The following is a 23,213-nucleotide window of genomic DNA, read 5'->3' on the forward strand; positions in this document are numbered from 1 at the left end:
AGAAAGGGAATGCCGCAACGTGTGGCCTTCTGTGGTTGGCTTCTTTCACTGAGCCTCATGTTTTCCAGGCTCATCCATGTTGTAGTGTGAACCAGAACTCCCTTTTCATGGCAGAATAATATTCCATTGTGTGGATAACATGTTTTGTTTATCCCGGATGGAATGTATTTCAATACTGAACTCTAAGCTGCCTGTCAGTCTGGTTTTTCATGCCATCCCAGTTCTGGGGTGGTGTCTGACTCAGTGAACAGTTGGGGAAGGGAGGGAGGGAGGAGGGAGGTGGGTAACCAGGCAATTGGCAGAGCAGAGCACAGGCCAATGTCGCAGGCAGGAGATTAATGGGGGGCAAGAAATTCCACTTTGGGTGGGTCACACTTCTTCAGACCCCACCCCGGGAGGTGGTCCCTGTGGGCCTCAGCAAGCTGGCTGTCATCTGCTGTGGCCAGTGAGGGCGTGGTGTAGGCACTGGGAGGTGGGTACTGCTTTCCCCACTCCCTCCCTGCTCCAGTGCCCTTGGAAGCACCCCCTCACCTGTGCCAGTCCTCACAGGGCTCTCGTAACAAGGACATCCCTTCCTCTTGTTTGTCCAGCCCTGGGGTGGTCAGGGCCTGCAGCAGTGGCCAGCCCCTGGGGCCACTCCATCCTGCCCACCCTCCTGAGAGTGGGTCACACCCCCACCGGAGCCAGCTGGGTGAGTCCTGATTCTGACCAGGGGTTTGCGGAATCTCAGTTCCCCGACCAGGGATTGAACCCGGGCCACAGTGATGAAAGCCCAGGACCCTAACCACTTGGCCACCAGGGCAGTCCCAGAAGGGGTGAACTTTATGGGAAATGAATTAAACCTCAGTCAAGCCGTTACTGAGAAGAACTGACACAGGATCATCGGACAGGCAGATCCCAGAGGGACCCTCTCCCATCTCAGGCTCCTTGCTCTTTCTCACCAGCGTCCAGAGCACGGGGAAGACGCGGGGGGCTCGCACGATGAGCAGCCGGCCCAGGGTCTCGGGGTAATTGCCCTCCACCACCTCGATCATGCGCAGCAGGGCCTTCACCCCGGGCCGCCACAGATGCCGCAGGCTGAGACCCTCCAGGTCCACCAGGCAGGTCCAGGAGCTGCGGCAGAGATGCCCGCCTCACTCCACCTCGTTCTGCCACCCCCACCCCTCAGAGCCCCCAGCAACATCCACGGGGACCCAGGGGCCCACAGACAGGGACAGACAGAGAGTCTCAGCGAGGCAGCTCTGGGGCAGGGACCGCAGGACACTCTCGTGTACCCTCCCCCCATGGGGAGGCCACATGGCATGGGGGTTCTCAGCGCACACACCAAGGCCGGAGTGCCCAGATTCAAGTGCCTGAGAGCTGAGTGATGGGGCAGAGTCCTCATCAGGACATCAGCAGTGTGTTACTAATAACTGTTGAAAAGAGGTGCCTGCGTGCTAAGTCGCTTCAGTCCTGTCCTACTCTTTGCGACCCCATGGACTGTCACCCACCAGGTTCCTCTGTCCATGGGATTCTCCAGACAAGAAAACTGGAGTGGGTTGCCATGCCCTCCTCCAGGGGATCTTCCCAACCCAGGGATCAAACCCAGGTCTCCCGCATTACAGGCAGTTTCTTCACCGTCTGAGCCACCAGGGAAGCTGTATCACCTCTGGTGCTGGTGCTGGTTTAGTTGCTCAGTCGTGTCCAACTCTTATGCCCTATGGACTGTAGCCCACCAGGCTCCTCTGTCCATGGGATTCTCCAGGCAAGAATACTGGAATGGGTTGCCGTTTCCTTTTCCAGGGGATCTTTCCCACCCAGGAATCAATCCTGGGTCTCCCACATTGCAGGCAGATTCTTTACTGACTAGCTATGAGGGAATCCCTGGTATGTATCCCCTCTTAAGTCATTCTTTTTGATAAGCCATAAGGAAACCCTAGGGCCTCCCAGGTGGCACTAGTAGTAAAGTACCAATGCAGGAGACGCAACAGACATGGGTTCGATCCCTGGGTTGGGAAAATCCCCTGGAGGAGGGCATGGCAACCCACTCCAGTATTCTTGCCTGGAAAATTCCACGGACAGAGGAGCCTGGTGGGCTACAGTCCATGGAGTCACGAAGAGTTGGACTTGACAGAGGCGATTCAGCATGCATGCAAGGAAACCCTTGGAAGTGTTTACAGAAGAGGAAGCCCCAGCTCAGAAAGGTTAAGTGCCTTTGCCGGTAACACCCCTGTGAGGACTGGTGTGGGAAACTCCACTCAGGAATAGGAGAGTTTGGGGCAGCCAGAGGGGGCAGTGGGTCAATGGATGAACCCTGACACCTGCGAAGTTCACATGCCTGGGAGACGGCCAGGGTGGATCTTGGGGGTGGGAGAGCCCATCTCAAAAAGCCAAGTCCAGGAGGCTGCGTGGCACAGGCAGAAAACCCATGAGCCAGAGCCAGCCGGGACCAAGTTCCAACCCCAGCTCCGCCCCTCCCCCACTCAGCAGCCTTGGATGACGTCACCACTCTCAGCCTTGGTTTCCCCCTCCGTAAAGAACAAGGACAACTTGCCTCATTAGGGTCGCTGTAAGAATTAGAGGAGGGCATCTCTATGAAGCGTCTAGCAGGCTGCCCGGCCTGGCATCCATGCCCAGTGAACCTTGGCTGTTTTTACTATTTAGGGGGGAGTGCCCCCGCCCCCCCCAGCCCGGGTTCTTGCCTGATGGGACGGCCAAACTGTTTCGTGTTCCCTTCACACCGCTTCTGTCCTTCCTCGTTGACGGAAAGAATCTAGAAGGCAGAGAAGGGGCTGGCAAACGTTCTCTTGGCTGCTCCGGCCACGGGCAACCCCGGGGTGGGGGCTCCTGGGAGCGGGGACCCCGACTCACATGCCGCAGCAGCACCTCCTCCCCCACGGCCTTCATCAAGCCCTTGGTGTCCATGTGGCCCAGACGCAGGATGTACAGTGGGCGGCCATCTTTGAGGTGGGGGAGGGAGGAGGGGAACAAAGGGAGACAGAATTACATAATGCTTAGGACACATTATGCTCTATGTGCATGGTCAGTCGCTCATAACACACGATGTATATTATGAAAGTCGCTCAGTCGTGTCCGACTCTTTACTACCCCATGGACTGTAGCCCCCAGGCTCCTCTGTCCATGGAATTCTCCAGGCCATAAAAATGGAGGGGGTAGCCACTCCCTTCTCCAGGGGATGTTCCCAAGCCAGGGACCGAACCCAGATCTCCTGCATTGCAGGCAGATTCTTTACCGTCCTTCTGTGCCACCAGGGAAGCCCATATATAACATACTATATATATTGTATATATATATTAAGTTTAATACTTTATACATATTATATACATACAATCAATTCTTATTATTTGCAGTAGTTAATTTCTATAAAGTCACCTCGAATACTGAATCAGGAAACACAGAACCACTTCTAAGGTGGGGGAGACAGGAGGTTAAGTTCCTGCCAGCCTCTGACCATGACATTTTTGTCAGCCGACCAGTATTAACTTTGTTTTGCATGTGTTTCTATTTGAGGACATCTTGTTTAATTTATGTTGTTGATTCATTAGTAACTCTGCCTGAAAGGAGCTTATCAAACATGAATTTTCTCCATAAGGCACATCACAGCCTTCTTGCACTTAGGAGCGTAGCACTTTCCCATGACTTAAAATCAACACACACATAAAGCACAAAATGCAAAAACACACAAAAAAGTAATGGCACTAAATAGACTGCAGAAAGGAGACTCATTTATAGTAGGGGCTGAGGCAGGGAGACAGGAGGACACTCTTTGGCCTCAGGTGGGAAGGGACGCCCACTTTTGGTCACTCTGTCCATGAAGGACAGTGAAAGCACCTTGAGCATTGATCTGTGGGTTAAAAGTCAATTTTAATGAGCAGACAAATTCACAAATACAGAATCCATGAAGAACAAAGATCGACTATATATTGAAAGCAAATGTGCCAACCGGTTTTTCGGGAGACTCGAGCACTTGCCTTGATCAATACATATGAATTTTTAACATTTTAATTTTGAACAAGGACATTGAAAAGTGTAACAGGTGCTGGCTTCAATGGCACTTTCACTTTGAAAAACCCAGAGATGATATTTGTAGTGGGTTGCCCCCAAATTCATGTCCATCCACAACTTCGGGATGTGTCCTTGTGTGGAAATAGGTTCTTTGCTGACATGACTAGTTAAGGATCTCAAGATGAAGCCATGCTGGATCAGCTTGGGCCCAGGAGAGAGAACAGAGAGATACTGAGTGGGGGAAGGGTGGTGAAGACAGAGGCAGAGACCTGGGGGGAGGGGAATGTGGCCCCAAGCCAAGGAACACCTGGAGCCACCAGAAGCCAGAAGAGGCAGGAAGGATCCTTCCCTAGAGCTTTCAGAGGGACCACACACCTTGCTTTTAGACTTCTTGCCCCCAGAACTATGAGAGGATGGATTTCCGTTGCTTTCAGCCACCCAGTTTGAGGTCATTTGGTATGGCAGCCCCAGGACACTAATACAGTATTCTGCAGACAATAAGCAATGATGGGCTGACCCTGCCCCTGGGAGATCTGTCTCACCTCAAGCCCATATGTCTACCCCAGCTCCGCCTTCACATCAGCTGTCATCTCAAAGGCATCTCCAGATGCCCAGAAGAACCAAAAGGAAAAATAACAAGCTGCTAAAGGAAGAGGGGCATTCAGAGCACATTCAGTGGTGACCCCAGTGTGCCCTCCCCGTCATGCATGTACCTATGTCCTGGTAGTGCCAGCCTCCAGCGTAGAACTCCTCCAGGAGGGCGGGGGGTCGCCAGGTCTCTAGGAGGAGGTCCACCTGGTGCTGCTTCCGCCAGCTCAAGGACTGACACAGCATCTCGCGGGCCCGGTCCAGGTGGAAGTCTCGAGCCCGGAGGAAGCGAAGGATGTGTTCATCTTTGGGGATCTGAGGGAAGAAGGAGGAGAAAGCCCTTAGCAAGGTGTTCCCTAAACTGAGATTGTCACTTGTAATTTGGTTGTGTGTGTGTGTGTGTGTGTACGCAAGCACATGTGCACTAATGTTGTGCCCATTTCACAGATGAGGAAACAGCAGACAGGTTATATCCCAACCCAACACTAAAGTAATTCACTTGTCGGCCTGCCTAGTAGGGGGAGGGAAGGAAGGGCAAGCAACTCATGACGAAGCTTGAAGCTCTTATTCAACAGAGCTGAACATCAGGATCTACATGGTGGACCATGATGTTGGAGGCTTAGAGTCTAAAGGCAAAGTTCACGTGCAGTCAAAAATCAACCCTCCCAAGTCACTAAATCTCTTGGTGGGGGGGGCTTCCCTGGTGGCTCAGTGGTGAAGAATTCACCTACCAGTGCAGGAGACATGGGTTCAATCCCAGGCCCGGGGAGATCTCACGTGGCACGGAGCAACTGAGCCAGTGTGCCACAACTACTGAGCCTGTGCTCCAGAGCCCAGGAGCCGCAACTACTGAGCCCATGAGCCGAAACTACTGAAGTCCACGTGCCCTAGAGCCCATGCTCCGCAGCAAGAGCAGCCACCACAATGAGAGGCCCACGCATTGCAGCTAGAGAGTAGCCCCTGCTCGCCTCAACTAGAGAAAAGCCCACGCAGCAACAAAGATCCAGCACAGCCAAAAATAAAATTTTAAAACAAACAGTTAAGACGGTAAATTAAAAAAATATAAATCTCTTAGAAAAGAACAGTATGCATGTTTTGTAAATGTAGGGCTACAGAGCAGTGACTGGGCTCCCCAGGGGACACTGGCAAGGTCTGGAGCCACTTTTCATTTCCACAACCTGGGGAGAAGAGCCCCTGTCCTCTCGTGGGTGGGGGCCAGGAATGCTGCTCGACACCCTATGTACACAGGACAGCCCCCCATAGAGAGCTGCCCAGCCTCAAATGTCAGCTGTGCCGAGACTGGGAAACACTGCTGTCGGTGCTATGTACAGAACACACGAGATGGGATGTAATAAAAAGAAGATGAGAGAGAAGTGTCCAGCATTGCTAATCACCCAGCCTTGCGTACCTGGCCCATCACCCCATGCCCGAGGCTGAGGGGCTGCAGCCCCGGCCCTCACCCACCTTGCCTTTGTGGGTCTCCTGCAGCCAGCGTCTCAGCTGGACCAGGCAGCTCTCCTGCATGGGCGTGAGATGGCCCAGGCACCTCTCAATGTAGTCCGCATCCAGCTTGTCCCCTGGAGGAGAAGAGGGGGTTCAGAACAAGCAGGAGACACTGCACTGTCTACCCTTTCTGGAGCCCTCGCCTCACTGGCAGATTTCAATTCTGAAATGTAGCTCCACGTGTAGGGCAGTCCTTTCACCAAAGAGCGGCTGGTCTTCAGATCTTCTAAAGTTTGCAACCCATTTGCAAGGCGATCTGAAAACTCAGGCCAGGGCATGCCTGGATCTCACCGTGGTGAGTGAGATGCCCCTTTGACTCTCGGAAATCAAGATCATTCCTCCCTCTGGGAATGTCAGTTGGTGCTGCCACTATGGAAAACAGGGTGGAGGTTCCTCAGGAGACTCAACGTAGACTCACCATATGATCCAGCAACACCGTTTCTGGGCATACACACAGACAGAACTCTAATGCAAGAAGATACATGCACCCCAGCGTTCACTGCAGCACTATCCACAACAGCCAAGACATGGAAACAAACCTAAATGTCCATCGACAAGATGAATGGATAAAGAAGATGTGGTACATATATACAATGGAGTATTACTCAGCCGCAAAAAGGAACAAAATAATACCATTTACAGCAACAGGGATGCAACTACACAATATCATACGAAGTGAAATAAGTCAGAAAGAGAAAGACAAGGGCTTCCCCAGTGGCTCAGTGGTAAAGAATCACTTGCAATGCAGGAGCTGCAGGAGACGAGGATTCGATCCCTGTGTCAGGGGTATCCCCTGGAGGAGGATTATGGTAACCCACTCTAGTAAAAAAAAAAAAAATACAAATAAAATACAGTATCACTTATATGTGGAATCTAAAATATGGTACAAATTAACCTATCTACAAAACAGAGACATAGAGAACAGACTTATGGTTGCCAAGGAGGAGAGAGGGAGGAAGACGGATGGACTGGAAATTAGAGGTTAACATGTGAACTATAATATTTATTTTTGTATTTATTTTATTTAGGCCATATCATGTGGGCTATTGGGCCTCCCTGGTAGCTCAGCTGGTAAAGAATCTGCCTGCAATGCAGGAGACCTGGGTTCATCCCCAGGGTTGGGAAGATCCCCTGGAGAAGGGAACAGCTACGCCACTTCAGTATTCTTGTCTGGAAAATTCCACAGACAGAGGAGCCCGGCGGGCTACAGTCCATGAGGCTGCAAAGAGTCAGACATAACTGAGCAACTTTCACCTTCATGTGGGATCTTAGTTCCCCGAACAGGGATGGAACCCATGTCCCCTGCACAGGAAGGCAGATTCTTAACCACTGGACCACCAGGGAAGTCCCACTGTTACCTGCTCTTAACTGCTGGGGTGGCAGATGCTGGCATGGTGAGGCATATGGGCATCTTAGACCCTCAGCACTTGGTGGAGATGGTCCACAAAGAGCCGGCTCCATGGGCACAGCCCTTTCTCCACGTGTGGAGGGCGCAATCAGAAAACAAACGGAATGACTGCACACCCAGCAACAGGACCCAGCATTTCCCCCAGAACAAAAAGAGCTCAGGGCTGGTGCTCATGACAACCGTGCCAGTAGGCACCTGGGTAAACGGATGCTGCAAGGGGAACCACCCAGACTCTGCAACCCCTCAGGGTGGTCAGAAGTGGAGATGCTGCTGATGGGGAGAGGGCAAGGGGGGGATGAGGGCGGAAACACGAGGGAGGCAGGAGATAGCAGCTTCCTTCCGGCCTCTAGAAAGATGTAAGGCCCTTTCTCCCGAGCACAAAGCCCCAGTGGTAGAGAGCGTGGAAGGGGCAGGACCCTGCCTCCCACCAGCCATCCTGAGAACCAGCTCTGCTGGTGGACAGCACAGGCAGAGAAGGAAGGGGAGGCCTGGTGCAAAAGGGGGAGCACACGGGGCATGACCTGCAGAGTATACACAGGAAAGGGCAGAAGAAGTGCAGGTATTGTATAAATTTTTTTTTAATATTTTAAAAGCACACGTACAGCAGCAGCCAGCTAGGGCACACAGCTGGTGCAGAATAAATACTGGTTGAATGAACGAATTTTGTTGTCCCTAAACACAGCCCCCTAGATGTATTTTTGGTTACATGGTATATCTCTGCATCAGGCAAACCCTTACACTTCAATGGCCCCAAAGAGAAAAGAATCATTGTGAGCATTAGTGCATACGGTTAAAACTGGATTCATGGGCCATGTGCAATTTTGTGTCCCAGGTATTTTCCTTTAACAAATTATTGTGAACATTTCCCAGATCAATAAAAGTCAGAAATATGACAAAGGACTAATTGCCTTAACATGCAAAGAATTTTCACAAAGCAATAAGAAATTGATGAGAAAATAGGAAAATGGATATAGGACCAAAAAAAAAAAAAGGAATTCACCCACAAAAATAAAAGAAGAAAGGAAAGAAAAAATAGTCACCAAACATGAAAAAATAAAACTTGACCTCACTCATAAAGAACTGGTCACTAATTCACCAGTGGTCAGCCTTTGCCTTTCAGAAGTTTAAAATATTTACTAATAGTCTTGGGGTAGCTGGAGTGAAGTCAGGAATAGATACAGCTACTCATTTTTGGTGGAAACATTGATTAGTACAACCTCTTACAGGCCTAATTGGTAAATCTACAAAAATTTTAGTTGCCTATAACATTTGACTCAGCAAATCAACTTTTAAAATTATACATGCTTCATGCAAATATTTTTAAAAAATTTTTTTAAAACCTTAAGCACAAAGAGGTACCACATTATTTGTATTTAAAAAGAGAATGGAGGGACTTCCCTGGCAGTTCAGTTACGACTCTGTGCTTGGGGCTTCCCTGGTAGCTCAGAGGTTCAAAGAATCAATGGAAATAAAAGCGAAAATTAGCAAGTGGGACCTAATTAAACCTAAGAGCTTTTGCACAATGAAGGGAACTATAAGCAAGATGAAAAGACAGCCTTCAGAATGGGAGAAAATAATAGCAAACGAAGCAACTGACAAAGAATTAATCTCAAAAATATACAAGCAGCTCCTGCAGCTCAATTTCAGAAAAATAAATGACCCAATCAAAAAAATGGGCCAAAGAACTAAACAGACATTTCTCCAAAGAAGACATACAGATGGCTAACAAACACATGAAAAGATGCTCAACATCACTTATTATCAGAGAAATGCAAATCAAAACCACAATGAGGTACCATCTCACGCCAGTCAGAATGGCTGCTATCAAAAAGTTTACAAGCAATAAATGCTGGAGAGGGTGTGGAGAAAAGGGAACCCTCTTACACTGTTGGCGGGAATGCAAACTAGTACAGTCACTATAGAGAACAGCATGGAGATTCCTTAAAAAACTGGAAATAGAACTGCCATACAACCCAGCAATCCCACTTCTGGGCATACACACCAAGGAAACCAGAATGGAAAGAGACAAGTGTACCCCAATGTTCATCACAGCACTGTTTATAATAGCCAGGACATGGAAGCAACCTAGATGTCCATCAGCAGATGAATGGATAAGAAAACTGTGGTACATATATACAATGGAGTATTACTCAGCTATTAAAAAGAATGCATTTGAATCAGTTCTAATGAGGTGGATGAAACTGGAGCCTATTATACAGAGTGAAGTAAGTCAGAAAGAAAAACACCAATACAGTATGCTGCTAAGCTGCTGCTAAGTCACTTCAGTCATGTCCGATTCTGTGCAACCCCATAGACGGCAGCTCACCAGGCTCCCCTGTCCCTGGGATTCTCCAGGCAAGAACACTGGAGTGGGTTGCCATTTCCTTCTCCAATGTATGAAAGTGAAAAGTGAAAGTAAAGTCACTCAGTCATGTCCAACTCCTAGCAACCCCATGAACTGCAGCCTACCAGGCTCCTCCATCCATGGGATTTTCCAGGCAAGAGTACTGGAGTGGGTTGCCATTGCCTTCTCCGCCAATACAGTATACTAACGCATATATATGGAATTTAGGAAGATGGTAATGATGACCCTATATGTGAGACAGCAAAAGAGACACAGATGTAAAGAACAGACTTTTGGACTCTGTGGGAGAAGGCGAGGGTGGGATGATTTGAGAGAAGATCATGGCATCCGGTCCCATCACTTCATGGGAAATAGATGGGGAAACAGTGGAAACAGTGTCAGATTTTATTTTGGGGGGCTCCAAAATCACTGCAGATGGTGATTGCAGCCATTAAATTAAAAGACACTTACTCCTTGGAAGGAAAGTTATGACCAACCTAGATAGCATATTTAAAAGCAGAGACATTACTTTGCCAACAAAGATTTGTCTAGTCAAGGCTATGGTTTTTCCTGTGGTCATGTATGGATGTGAGAGTTGGACTGTGAAGAAGGCTGAGCGCCGAAGAACTGATGCTTTTGAACTGTGGTGTTGGAGAAGACTCTTGAGAGTCCCTTGGACTGCAAGGACATCCAACCAGTCCATTCTGAAGATTGGCCCTGGGATTTCTTTGGAAGGAATGATGCTAAAGCTGAAACTCCAGTCCTTTGGCCACCTCATGCGAAGAGCTGACTCATTGGAAAAGACTCTGATGCTGGGAGGGATTGGGGGCAGGAGGAGAAGAGGACGACAGAGGATGACATGGCTGGATGGCATCACCAACTTGATGGACGTGAGCTTGAGTGAACTCCAGGAGTTGGTGATGGACAGGGAGGCCTGGCGTGCTGCGATTCATGGGGTCGCAAGCAGTCGGACATGACTGAGCGACTGAACTGAACTGAACTGAACTGATGGGAAATAGATCTCCAGTCCAGGTTTGATACATGAGACAGGGTGCTCAGGGCTGGGACGACCCTGAGGGATGGGATGGGGAGGGATGTGGGAGAGGGGTTCAGGATGGGGAACACATGTACACCCATGGCTGATTCACGTCAATGAATGGCAAAAATCACTACAGTATTGTGAAGTAATTAGCCTCCAATTAAAATTAATTAATTAAAAAAAAAAAAAAAGTCGCCTGCTGATGCAGAAGATACAGGTTCGATCCCCAGGCTGGACAGATCCCACATGTCTCGAAGCAACTGAGTCCATAGGCCACAACTACTGAGCCTGCTCTCTGGAGCCTGTGCTCCACAACAAGAGAAGCCACTGCAGTGAGAAGCCCGTGCACCGCAGCCAGAGAGTAGCCCCCACTTGCTACAACTAGAGAAAGGCCCAGGCAGCGACAAAGACCCAGCACAGCCAAAACAAATAAATCAAATAAAAAGACTTCATGCATGGGTTCAATCCCTGGTCGGGAATACATGCTGCCCGTTTCCAGGGTGAGGTCGGGGTGGGGGGGCCGGAGGGGCGGTGTGCAAATAAAAACAAAATTTTAAAATAAAAAGGAATGGAAACAATCTACATGCCCATCAATACAAGACTAGCTAAATAAACTAATCAAAATAATAAACAATGTTTGTTAACAAATTATGGTGCAACCATGCCACAAAATACTGCAAATACCAAGATACATGCACTGATAGAAAAAGTTCCAGCAACATTAGTAAATTTTTTAAAAAAGCCAATTATCAAATGGAATGTATATATGCTCTCATTTGATCAATGTAAGTTCCACGTGTGTATGAGTCTAAAAAGTGTGTGTGTGTGTGTGTGTGTGTGTGTGTGTGTGTGTATTATGTATGCATATGTGCCTAGATAGCTTCAGGAAAACTTTCCACAGAGAGGAAAGGAGTCTTACTTCCTACTTCACATCTGAGCAGTTTGAATTCTTCTCTGCCACAATCATGCATTCCTCATTTAATTTAGAATGCTAATAAAACTTGAGGAAAGGGAGGATCAGCCCATTCCTGATGGAGGAACGAGCCAGTCCTGGCTCTTGGGCTGGAGCAGAGAGAGGGTACAGCAGTTGAGGGAGGGAGGAAGCTTAGCCTGACCCAAGGAGGACCCCTGGCCACCCTCCCCACCCAGCCCCTCCCAGGAATAAGCAGGCCCACTGTGCCCCCCCAGGGCAGACCTGGCCACTGCCTGAGACCTACCATCAGTACTGACTGACTCGGGAGCCAGGTCCTGGGCACTGCTGGGCCCACAGACCTCCAGTGAGTCAGGTTCCCTCTGCCCGGCCTGGGAGGGGGCGTCCTCTTCTCGGGCGAGGGCAGGCGTCCACCGGGGAATGTGAGAGGTGCCCTGGGAGATGAGCTCATTCAGGTAATGCTCGATCACCTCCTTTCCCTGGAAGCCAGAGACATATCGGTACTGCAGAGGCCGGCCAGGGAGTCAGCCATCACGGGAGTCACCCGTCACTGGCTCCTACCCAGCCCAACACGTGGCTACAGGGCAGTTGGAATCAGCAGATCCAAGTGGAGAAGTGCTGGGTGCGCTAAATACACACTGATTTCAAAGACTTAAACCCAAACAAAGAAAGTGAAATAGCCCACAAGTATTTGTATATTTTATATTTTAAAGTATATGTTAAATAATATATATTTATAAATATATTATAAAATATTGTAATAAAATATTATAAAATAATATAAATTTTTCTTTGGCTACCTGATGCTAAGAGCCAACTCACTGGAAAAGACTTGATGCTGAGATAGACTGAGGGCAGGAGGAGAAGGGGGTGGCAGAGGATGTGATGGTTAGATAGCATCACTGACTCATGAATATGAGCAAACTCCAGGAGATAGTGGAAGACAGAGAAGCCTGGTGTATTGCAGTCCATGGGGTTACAATAAGTTGGACACGACTTAGCAATTGAACAAATTTTATATTAAAAACATGGATAGAAACATAACTTAATTAAAATGAAGTTCACCTGTTTCACCTCTAACAAGTCTCTACTCAGTGATGGTCTGAGATCTTTAAACCAAGCACCGCAACAAAGTCCCCATCCTGGACCAGATGCTTTCCATGCATCATCTCACATGATATGTCTTGATTAGAATACCCATTCTACAGATGAGGAGACTGAGGTTGAGGAAGGTTAAGGGTCTCGGGGTTGCAGATCAGAGTCTGCAGGCTTCAAGGTCTGTGCACCTTCCTCCCCATGACCGAAGGAACCCGCTTTTTACCCTCTTGACGTTGGCCGTGTACTGCCTCATGGCAATCTTCTCCAAGGCACTTTCAAAGCCAAAGAAGGACCGGATGTCGAGTGAGGCAGACTGCTCAAAGCACGTCCAGTCTTCATTCTCAGGGTGGACCTGAAAAGCCAGGCAGGGGCGGCAACAGTCTCAGTGTGGGGGATGACATGCCCTCTCGGGGGGCTCTCTTGGTGACCTGGACCCGGGCAGAGCACACAGTGGGCAGCATGTCACAGCAGTACCAGGGGGCTCTGTCCAGAGAACAACGCAAGGTCTAAACCTCAGAGAAGACGGCCTTTTCAGGAAGGACCAAGAAAGTGAGTCCAAAGTTCCAGTCCCTTAAAAATTATACATACACAATGATGGGCTTCCTGGTGGTCCAGTGGCTGGGAATCCACCTGCCAATGCAGGGGACACGGGTTCGATCCCTGGTCCAGGAGGATTTTACTCACCATTGGGCAATGAAGCCTGTGCACCACAACTACTGAGCCCACGGACCCTAGAGCTTATGCCCTGCAACAAGAGAAGCCACTGCAGGGAGAAGCCTGGGCACTAGAGAGCGACCCCTGCTAGCCGCAACTAGCGAAAACTCACGTGCAGTGACAAAGACCCAGCATGACCAAAAATAAAACAAACTTTTAACAAAGTATACATATGTGATATATTTAAATTAATATTTAATATATCATAAAGTATGCATAAATACTATATTTTAAAATGTATTTGTTGTGAAAGTGTTAGTCACTCAAACATGCCGACTCTGTGACCCCATGGACTAGTCCATGGAATTCTCCAAGAATGCTGGAATGGGTAAGCCATTCCCTTCTCCAGGGGATCTTTCCCACCCAGGGATGGAACCTGGGTCTCCCGCATTGCAGGCGGATTCTTTACCATCTGAGCCACCAGGGAAGCCCCACATATTAACAATATATGTATTTATTTCAGCTGTGTCTGTGAACTGCAGGTGTCAGGAGCTCCTGCATCCTCTCTGATATCTCCCTGGGAGGGCCGGAGCCGCCAGGACTTCACCGACCTCAGGGCCCAGCCCGGTGCTTGGGGGATCCAATCCCTGCAGCCAGCCCCTGGCTCACCCTGTAGCTGCAGTTCTCCTTGACCACCACGCGGCTGGCGAAGGTCTCGTTGTGCGCTTCAATGAAGAGCGTCCTCTCCTTCCAGTTCAAGACGTTTCTTTGCACGAAGACCACGTGCTCCACGCCTGCGATCTGCAGGAAAGAGACAGCAGGGGTGTGCAGGCTAGACGTGAGGTGGGGGCTCGGGGCGCGAGTCCCGAGGACTGTCACCCCCAGACCCGGGAAACCCCGGGGTCCCGCCCTGACCACCAGCCCAGTCCGGATCCCTGGATCTCTGAATTCGGGGATCCCCGGACTTGTGGACCTTTGGTCCCCTGCCCGACGCCAGCCCACCCGCCGGAGCCCGGAGCCCTGACTCCAACCCCTTTCCCCCACCTCCGGGACCCTGGGACTCCCTGTTGGCCCTAGTTCTCTGGACAATATCCAGTCTCAGCCCAGCCCCCCGGCCCTCCTCTCCCCTGGATCCGGGAGGCCCCCAGTCCAGAACCCTCTCCAAGCACCGACACACGCGTGTCCCCACGCCTGAACCCCGCCCCCCGGTCCCCGCCCGCCACGCCCCACCCCGGTGAGGGCCCCTCCTCCGCGAGGTCCCCGGTTCTCCAGGGCCCCCTCCGCGCCCACCTTGCGCAGCAGCCGCGGGGCCTCCACGCGCAGCCGGCAGCTCCGCTCCACCACGTGCACCGCGCCGTCGGCGCTGCGGGACTCGCGCAGGACCTCGCTGCCCAGGAAGACTGGGATCTGCGGGCAGGTGGGGAAGCGCTTCTCGTAGGCCTGGGGCGGAGGGGCGGGGGCCAGGTGAGTGCCAAGGGGGCCGGGGGCGGCCAGAACACCTCCTCCCTCCCCCCAAACCTGGCTGGGCCCTTGTCTCAGTTCCAGGACCCGTCATCCAGAGAGGAGAAGGGCGTCTCCCCTGGGGAAAGAGCGGTGACCACTGACCGTATTACCGCAACCGTGGTCTTAACCTCTGTTCTGGAGCAGGGACACAAGCGTGCCTGAGCGCTGACTTGGCAAATCACATTTTGACTCTATGTGTGAAATGAAATATTTTCTGCCCTACAGCTCTACGGGGGAAACAAGCCTTTTCCAAATGCAAATATCTGAGCCCAGGTGAAACAAAGCCAGCTCTCTGGAAGACATTGAGTACTTCCTCCCCATTGAGCAGCTGGGGAGAGGAGAGGAGACCTTCCTCCACACTGGCCATCTCTTACCGTAAACAAGGGATCAAGGAATTTGTATGTGAACAATAAAGAAAGCAGGATTGGTCCCAGATAGCTAGATGCATATGAAAGAAATTATTTCAGCAAGCCCGGACTCTTCTATCTTCCTATACATAGAATATCGCTAAATTTCTCCATGTGAGAGATTTAGCTTTTCTTAAATTAAGAGTAATAGTTTAATATTCATATTACCTGCCCCTTGCTGCAGACTTCTATATAGCCTGGCTCCTCCCCTGCCTCCTGGGAGTCAGCTCTCTCCTTGTCACCTGAGATGCTATCCCTGGGACTCCAGTCCTAACATTCCCACAGAATAAAACCTAACCCTCAGCTTTTAGGTTGCAGGTATTGTTTTTTTCCAGTTGACATACATTTTCGTTTTTGACCTCCGAAGTGGGCTAGTTTGGGGCATTAAAGAAGGCATGTTTTGGCGGGGGAAACAAAAAGATGACAAAACCAACACTCCTTCACGATTCAAAAAACAAACAAGACTCAACAAAGTAGGAATAGAAGGGAACTTGCCCAGCCTGATAAAGGGCACATACAAGAACCCCAGCTAACAGCACGCTCAGTGGGAAAAGACTGACACTTTCCCTGAAGATCAGTTTGAACTGTGCTGTTGGAGAAGACTCTTGAGAGTCCCTTGGACAGCAAGGAGATCCAACCAGTCCATCCTAAAGGAAATCAGTCCTGAATATTCATTGGAAGGACTGATGCTGAAGCTGAAACTCCAATACTTTGGCCACCTGAGGCAAAGAACTGACTCATTTGAAAAGACCCTGATGCTGGGAAAGATTGATGGTGGGAGGAGAAGGGGACGACAGAGGATGAGATGGTTGGATGGCATCACTGACTCAATGGACATGAGTTTGAGCAAGCTCCAGGAGTTGGTGATGGACAGAGAGGCCTGGTGTGCTGCAGTGCATGGGGTCACAAAGAGTCGGACACAACTGAGCGACTGAACTGAACTTCCCCTAAGATCAGGAACTAGGCAGGGATGCCTACTTTGGATGCCCACATGTAGCCCTCTCCTGGGGGTTCTAACCAGGGCGGTTAGGCAAGTGAAAGAAATAGAGAGTCTCCACATTGGAGGATGAGAGGCCAGTTCCCCGAAATGCCAGGGTCAGAGCCAAAGGGGGAATCAGGGGCGGGTGTGGGGGGTGGGGGCATGCCAGCATCGGTGGCTGACAGTATTCAAGCAGGGTTTGCTCCAAGAGCCTGTCACAGTCACATGTCACGGAATCAGGATCAAAGTGAGCTCCAAAAATAGGTGTGAGCTCCAAAAATAGTGCCGGCATCTGAGGACACACACCTCCTCCCCGTCCCTACGGGGAGGGGGCACCACCCCGCTCAGAAGGGCAGAGGCGGGGGAGGGGCAGGGAAGTAACTCTTGGAGTCACTCAAGGTCCCACGAGGCCAGCCTAGCGCATCCTCCACCACGGTCAGGAGGTCAGGGCTGCCTCCATGTGTAGAGGCCGGTTGCTTTGTGCAAACACACCAGGGTCAGACTAATTCTCCTCGGGGAAGAATGCACAGTGGGGTTCCTGGGAGTCTGGACTCAGAGGGCTGCTAGGGAGGCCCCCTGAGAATGGTCTCCCCGCTACACATCTCAGGCCACCTTGAACTCTCTCTCAGAGGAAGGCATTCTGGACTTCCCTGCTGGTCCAGTGGTAAAGAATCTGCCTTGCAATACAGGGAACGGGGGTTCAATCCCTGGTCCGGGGCGATCCCACAGGCAGTGGGGGAACTAAGCCCCATGTACCACAACTACTGAGCCCGCGCCTAAAGCCTGTGCTCCACAAGAGAAGCCACGACTGGAGAGTATCCCTCACTTGCCACAACTGGAGAAAGCCCACGCACAGCAGCAAAGACCCAGCGCGGCCAAAAATAAAGAAAGAATAAAATTAGCCAGCAACAAAAAAGGAAGGCATTTCTCCACTAAGCAGGGTGCTGCTTTAAGTAGAACTTGGCATGGGGTCCAGCACCTGGTTTGAAGCCCAGCTCCACCCTCTCCCAGAGGAGAGGCAGGTCCGTCTTTTCTCTAAGCCAGTTTCGTCACCTGGAAACTGGGCACAGACCAGATTGAGTATCTCATGCAGAGCCTGGCACATAGTAGGCACCCAGGATTTTTATTCTCCAGGCAACAGGACTCAAATGGTATAGCACAGGTTTTCAAGAACCGAAAACAACTCCCCCGCAGGCCCTTCTGAGCAGGGGGTGCTAGAAGAACTGGGCTCAGCCCCACCTCTGTGATGGGCAGAGGGGTGCTGACTCTTTTGTTTTTTTAATTATATGGAGGGAAAGGAGTGCATGTGTCAGAACTGGTCGGGCTCAGTTTGGGTTTCTGCTTCACTGGTGGCTCAGATGGTAAAGCATCTGCCTGCAATGCAGAAGACCCAGGTTCGATCCCTGGGTCGGGAAGATCCCCTGGAGAAGGGAATGGCAACCCACTCCAGTACTCTTGCCTGGAAAATTCCATGGATGGAGAAGCCTGGTAGGTACAGTCCATGGGATCTCAAAGAGTCAGACACGACTGAGCGACTTCACTTTCTTTCACTTCTTTACCTTCTCATTGGGTGATGTTGGGCAAGTGATTTGCCCTCTCTGAGCCTCTGTCTCCTCATCTGTAAAATGGGCTGGTGGTAAGGATGTCATTAGATTGCCTCTCAGGCTCACAGTGAGCCTCAGCTCTGCTCCTCCAGCTGTGTGCTTTCTTCCATTTAATCCTCTAAATGGCATCCTCGTTTGACAAATGAGGAAACTGGAGCCCAGAGAGGCTAAGTAACTTACCCAAGGTCACACAGTGCAAAATGGTAAACCTGGATTTGAATCCTCGGCTGGCCCAGCCCCTACTCCCTCAGGAACCTCTTGCTTAGCAGTTGGGAAACAGCCCAGGAGTTGCAAACTTGCCGATGGCCCAAACAGCTCCAAGGAAGGGGACCAGGGAGAGGAACGACAGGCTGTGAGCTCAGTGCACACGGGCCGGCCAAGCGTCACTGACTTCCTGTCTTAACAGACCTCTAGTTGGAAGAGCCCTGTCTGGAGCCCCCAGATAACACAGGGGCTGATCCAAGCAGGAGACATGCCCTTAGCCACAACTCCCCTTGACTGTGAGGGGGAAGGCACTTCTGTTTCAACAATGGTGCCACCCCCACGCACTGGGGGGACCCCAGAACCTAGGGAAGGCAGGGGACCCTGAAATAAGGAGTCTATCCCAGTGCCAGTTCCCCAGAGTCTGAGGCTGTCAGCCGCAGATCCCCTGGGGTTGTGAAGGCTGGCGTTGGACACCACTGTTATGGTGACAGTTACGGAGGGCTGACTGCACCACTGTGTCCTCACGAGATCCTGTTGGGATGGAGACCAGTATCCCCCCATTTTACAGATGAGCAAGTTGAGGCTTGAGAAGGCAGAGTGACCCAACTCTGACATCACAGGACCGGTAAGTGGAGGGGCTAGAGTGCAGGCCCCACTGACCCAGACCCCAGTCCTGAATGCCTGGTCCTGCCTCTCAGAGGATGTTGGCTACGTCACAAATATCAGTGGTTTGGGAATCCTGAGTCCTGCTGGACCTCTGCCTTTGGCAGTTCGCAGGGTCTTACAGGACCATCCCTGTGTGGAGACCAGTTCACACAGCTAGTTTTATCCTTGCCGAGAGCCTCAGACGCTGACCGCTGTCCCCACCAGTGAGGCCTGAGCTTCTCCCTGCCAGATGAATGCATGGGGTGGCCGCCAGAGGGACACAGGGCAACAGAAGCATTCGATTTCAGCTCTTCTGCCAAGTGGCTGGAGAGGGACATCACACCTGGCCACTCAGAAAGGAAGCTGGTCCAAGGTCCAGAACCCACCAGGACAGGGACAGAAGCTGGGGCAGGCAGAGGCCAATGGACACTGCCAATGAAGCTCTCCCACGGGCTGCCCATCCTGCTGAAATCTACATCAACACACTAAGCACGTGGACATGGGAGCTTGGATTCCTAGCTGGACTCATCCATCTCTGGGCTGGGTAAACTTAGTATATATATGTATGACTGCATCAGGTCTTAGTTTCAGCGGGTGGGCTTAATTTCCCCAGGACATGAGGGATCTTAGTTCCCCAACCATGGATCAAACCAGCTTCCCCTGCATTGGAAGGCAGATTCTTAACCACTGAACCACCAGCGAAGTCCCAGGGCTGGGTAACCCTTGAGCATGGCATTTCCTGTCTCTCCCTGTGTGCTCAGTCCTTCCGTAGTACCCGACTCTCTGATCCCATGGACTATGGCCCGCCAGGTCCCTCTGTCCACGGGATTCTCCAGGCAAGAGTACTGGAGTGGGTAGTCATTTCCTACTCCAGAGGATCTTCCCTACCCAGGGATCGAACCCAGGTCTCCTGCATTGCAGACAGATTGTTTACCACCTAAGCCACCAGAAAAGTCCCATTTCTTTCTGAGGCTCATCTATTAAGGGGAGTGTCGTGAAACTGCCCAGTGAGTGCTTGGTTGTACCATTTTCCTTCTTTCCTGTCTCACAGCCGCTGAAGGAAAAAGTCATCGGCCCTGAATCCCTAATGCTCATCACAATGACTAGCACGCAGTCGACACTCAGCAGACATCACACAATGAGTGAGTGAATGACAGGGTCGCTTAGCCAGGAAGGGCATGGACTCACACAATGAGTGAGTGAATGACAGGGTCGCTTAGCCAGGAAGGGCATGGACTCCGGGCTTGGGTCCGAAGCTCCACTCTGCTCCTGAGCAGCTCTGTGACCTTGAACAAGCCTACATGCTCTCCGTTCCTACCTCCCTTCATCTGTTACAAGGAGAATGAGAAAAGTGTTATAGCTCCCTGAGTGGACAGGGGAATAAAGGAACCGGTTTGGTAAACTGTTGAGAACAGGGCCTGGCGCATGGTTCATTCTACAGAAGAATTTGTTCAATAAATTTAAATTTTAAAAAAGAGTGAGAGTCTGTAAAAGACAGAGAAAGTATTTCTGCTAATCACTTGACAAGCTGCTTCCTCCTCCCATCCCTCCTTCCTTCCTGCTCTTCCTCATGAAAATTCAAAGGAAGCTGGAACGCTGCTTACCCCAAACCTTCCAGAGTAGGGGAAGAAGATGCAAACCGCAGCCACGTATTTTAGCCCCATGCCTCACCTTTCCTTTCCTGTGCAGGCTGGACCCACGCACTGAGCATGTGACCATCGCACAAAGTCCTCAGGGGACTTCCTCGTCCACCCCCAGCTTCCCCTGCAAGCCTGGGAGACCCCAGGACCAAGGTATCAATCCTCTCAGTGCCCCCCTACTTTTTAAGAATTGTGATACCATACCATAAATGCACCATACTCATTTAATACTCATACCATACCATGACGCTCATACCATAAAATGCTCCCTTTAAAGTGTACAGTTCAATGGATTTTATTAGAACATTCACAAAGTTGTGCAAACATCACCACTGTCTAATACAAGAACATTTCATCACCCGTGAAAGAAACCCCACACCTGGACCACCCTGGTGGTCCAGTGGATAGAAGTCTGCCTGCCAGTGCACGGGACGTGGGTTTGATCCCTGGCCAGGGAAGATTTTGCATGCCGTGGAGCAACCAAGCCTGTGCACCACACTACTGTGCCCATGTGCTCCGATAGCCTGTGCTCCGTAACAAGAGAAGTCACCACCAGGAGTAGCCTCCGCTCGCTGCAACTAGAGAGAGCCTGTGCACAGCAACAAAGACCCTGCACCACTGAAAACTAGGTTCATTAATTAAAAACAAGAAACCCTACACCCATCACAGTCACTCCCTGCCCAGGCAACCACTAATCCACTTTTTTTAAGATAATTTTTTATGTAGACCGTTTCATTTTCTGAATTTGTCACAATATTGCTCCTGTTTCACATTTTGGTTTTTTGGCCATGAGGCAGGTGGGATCTCATCTCCTCCGTCTGGGATGGACCCTCACCCACCTGCACTGGAAGGCAAAGTCCTAACCACCGGACCACCAGGGAAGTCCCCTAAATCTACTTCCTGTCTCTTTGGATTTGCGTTTTCTGGACATTTCACGTGAACAGAATCATAAAATACATGATATTTTGTATCCGGCTTCTTTCACTGAGCATCAGGTTCTCGAGGTTCATCCATGTTGTAGCCTGTGTCTGTGCTTTATTCCTTTTCACAGCTGCATAATATTCCATTGTGTGGGACTCCCAGCTCTTGGCAGAGTTGCTGAAGGAGCCATCAGACACTCAATGGCAGCAGGGTCATCTCAGCTGATGAAGGGAAGCAGGCATGGGATCATCCTAGAGTCTTTTGAAATGATTGCTGAATACAATATATAGAAACAGCTGTGTCCAGATGGCCCTGTAGCTGAGCAACCTGCTGCTATTCCGGTTGAGGTCAGCTCAGGAGACAAAATGATGGAGACAAAGGGTCAGAAGGACCCTGTAGGGGGCAAGAGTGGGATGTGGTGAAGTGGTGGGGACAAAGCCCTGGGTTTAGAGGCTGCCCATGCTCCCTGCCAGCAGGGTGACTTCAACTTAACCTAAGAATCAGTTTCTTCAGAAAAAAAAGAGGATGATGATGATAATGACAGTGATATCAACTTTGTGAGAGTTGCTGAGGAGACTAAAGGGAGCCATGATATGTAAGGCATGTAGCAGAGTGCCAGACACATTTTTCTTAAATGAGCACCAGTAAACCAACAGAGACCTGACTTGATATTTGTACAACCTTGTTCACAACAACATTATTCACAAAAGCCAGAAAGTGGAAACAACCCAAATGTCTGCTGAGGAATGAATGATGAAACAAACCACGGTCCAGCCACAGTCCCGTAGGGGAGTATTATGCAGCCGTTAAAAAGAACAACATGCTGACACAGGCTAAGACGTGGATGCAGCTTGAAAACAATGCTCAGTGAAAGACGCCAGTCACAAAAGAACACACGCTAGATGATTGCACTTACGTGAGATTCCTAGAGTCATCAGATTCATGGAGACAGAAAGTAGAACCGTGTTTGCAGGGACTGGGGGAGGGGAAAATGGGGAGATAGCGTCTAATGAGAACAGAGTTCCAGTTTGGGAGGATGAAAAAGCTGTGGCCGTGGATGTTGGCGATGCGTGCAGAACAATGTAACTGCACTTAATGCCACTGAACTGTACCCCTAAAAATGATCAATTTTGTGTAATGTATATTTTACCACAATTTTTAGGAAAAGTAAGCCATCTGATGGATGGTTTCTAGCCCCAGCAGATTGGGATTTGCAATAGGGTTTCAGGTCTGTGTTTATTTGTCTGTAGTCAGCATCTCTGTCTCTAGGTTGCTTCCCTCCCCACTGGATTTCCCAGTGGCCTCGTACGTACCACACCTGGGACACTGTAGACAAACAGCCAATATTTGCTGGAGGAGGGAAGGAAGGAAGGAGGGAGGAAGGGGTGGAGGGAGGGGAGGAAGCCTGAGTGGCTCCCCCGCTGTGTTCACAACAGCGGTGCATCCACAGCTATTGGCCAGTGCATCAGCACCCAACAAGGTGCGGGGGAGCAGTTTGGTCCGTCTGTCCCAGGTTCCCAGTCCTGAAGCTGCGGCGTGAGGCACCCTTAGCAGGGCCTGGTGGCTATTCCTTCCTGCTTCTGTCCCTTCCTCTAAGGGTGGGGCCTCCTCTTGCCTGGCCTCTCCTGCCCTGGGGGAGCGCACAGCCCAGCTGCCCTGCCCAGGGCACTGCTCACAAGCCTGCTGCAGCTTCTCACCCACTCACAGGTCGCATTGGGGCAGGGACTCTCCTGCTCTGAA

The 23,213-nt window shown here is 50.6% G+C and overlaps 1 protein-coding gene across 1 annotated transcript in view; it reads right to left on the reverse strand.

The window, feature by feature from the left end:
• The window catches only part of SEC14L5 (SEC14 like lipid binding 5), a 40,637-nt gene that overhangs the window by 9,197 nt on the left and 8,227 nt on the right, over positions 1–23,213 (reverse strand). The window contains exons 3-11 of the mRNA XM_070362194.1: positions 14,861–15,010; positions 14,240–14,371; positions 13,140–13,268; positions 12,105–12,297; positions 6,058–6,170; positions 4,719–4,908; positions 2,851–2,939; positions 2,682–2,752; positions 942–1,113 (exon numbers count right to left, since the gene is read on the reverse strand). Coding sequence (XP_070218295.1) covers positions 942–1,113; positions 2,682–2,752; positions 2,851–2,939; positions 4,719–4,908; positions 6,058–6,170; positions 12,105–12,297; positions 13,140–13,268; positions 14,240–14,371; positions 14,861–15,010 — 1,239 coding nt within the window. The remainder of the gene's footprint in view (positions 1–941; positions 1,114–2,681; positions 2,753–2,850; positions 2,940–4,718; positions 4,909–6,057; positions 6,171–12,104; positions 12,298–13,139; positions 13,269–14,239; positions 14,372–14,860; positions 15,011–23,213) is intronic.

The sequence above is a fragment of the Bos mutus genome, chromosome 25, assembly GCF_027580195.1.
Source record: "Bos mutus isolate GX-2022 chromosome 25, NWIPB_WYAK_1.1, whole genome shotgun sequence".
Lineage (NCBI taxonomy): Eukaryota > Metazoa > Chordata > Mammalia > Artiodactyla > Bovidae > Bos > Bos mutus.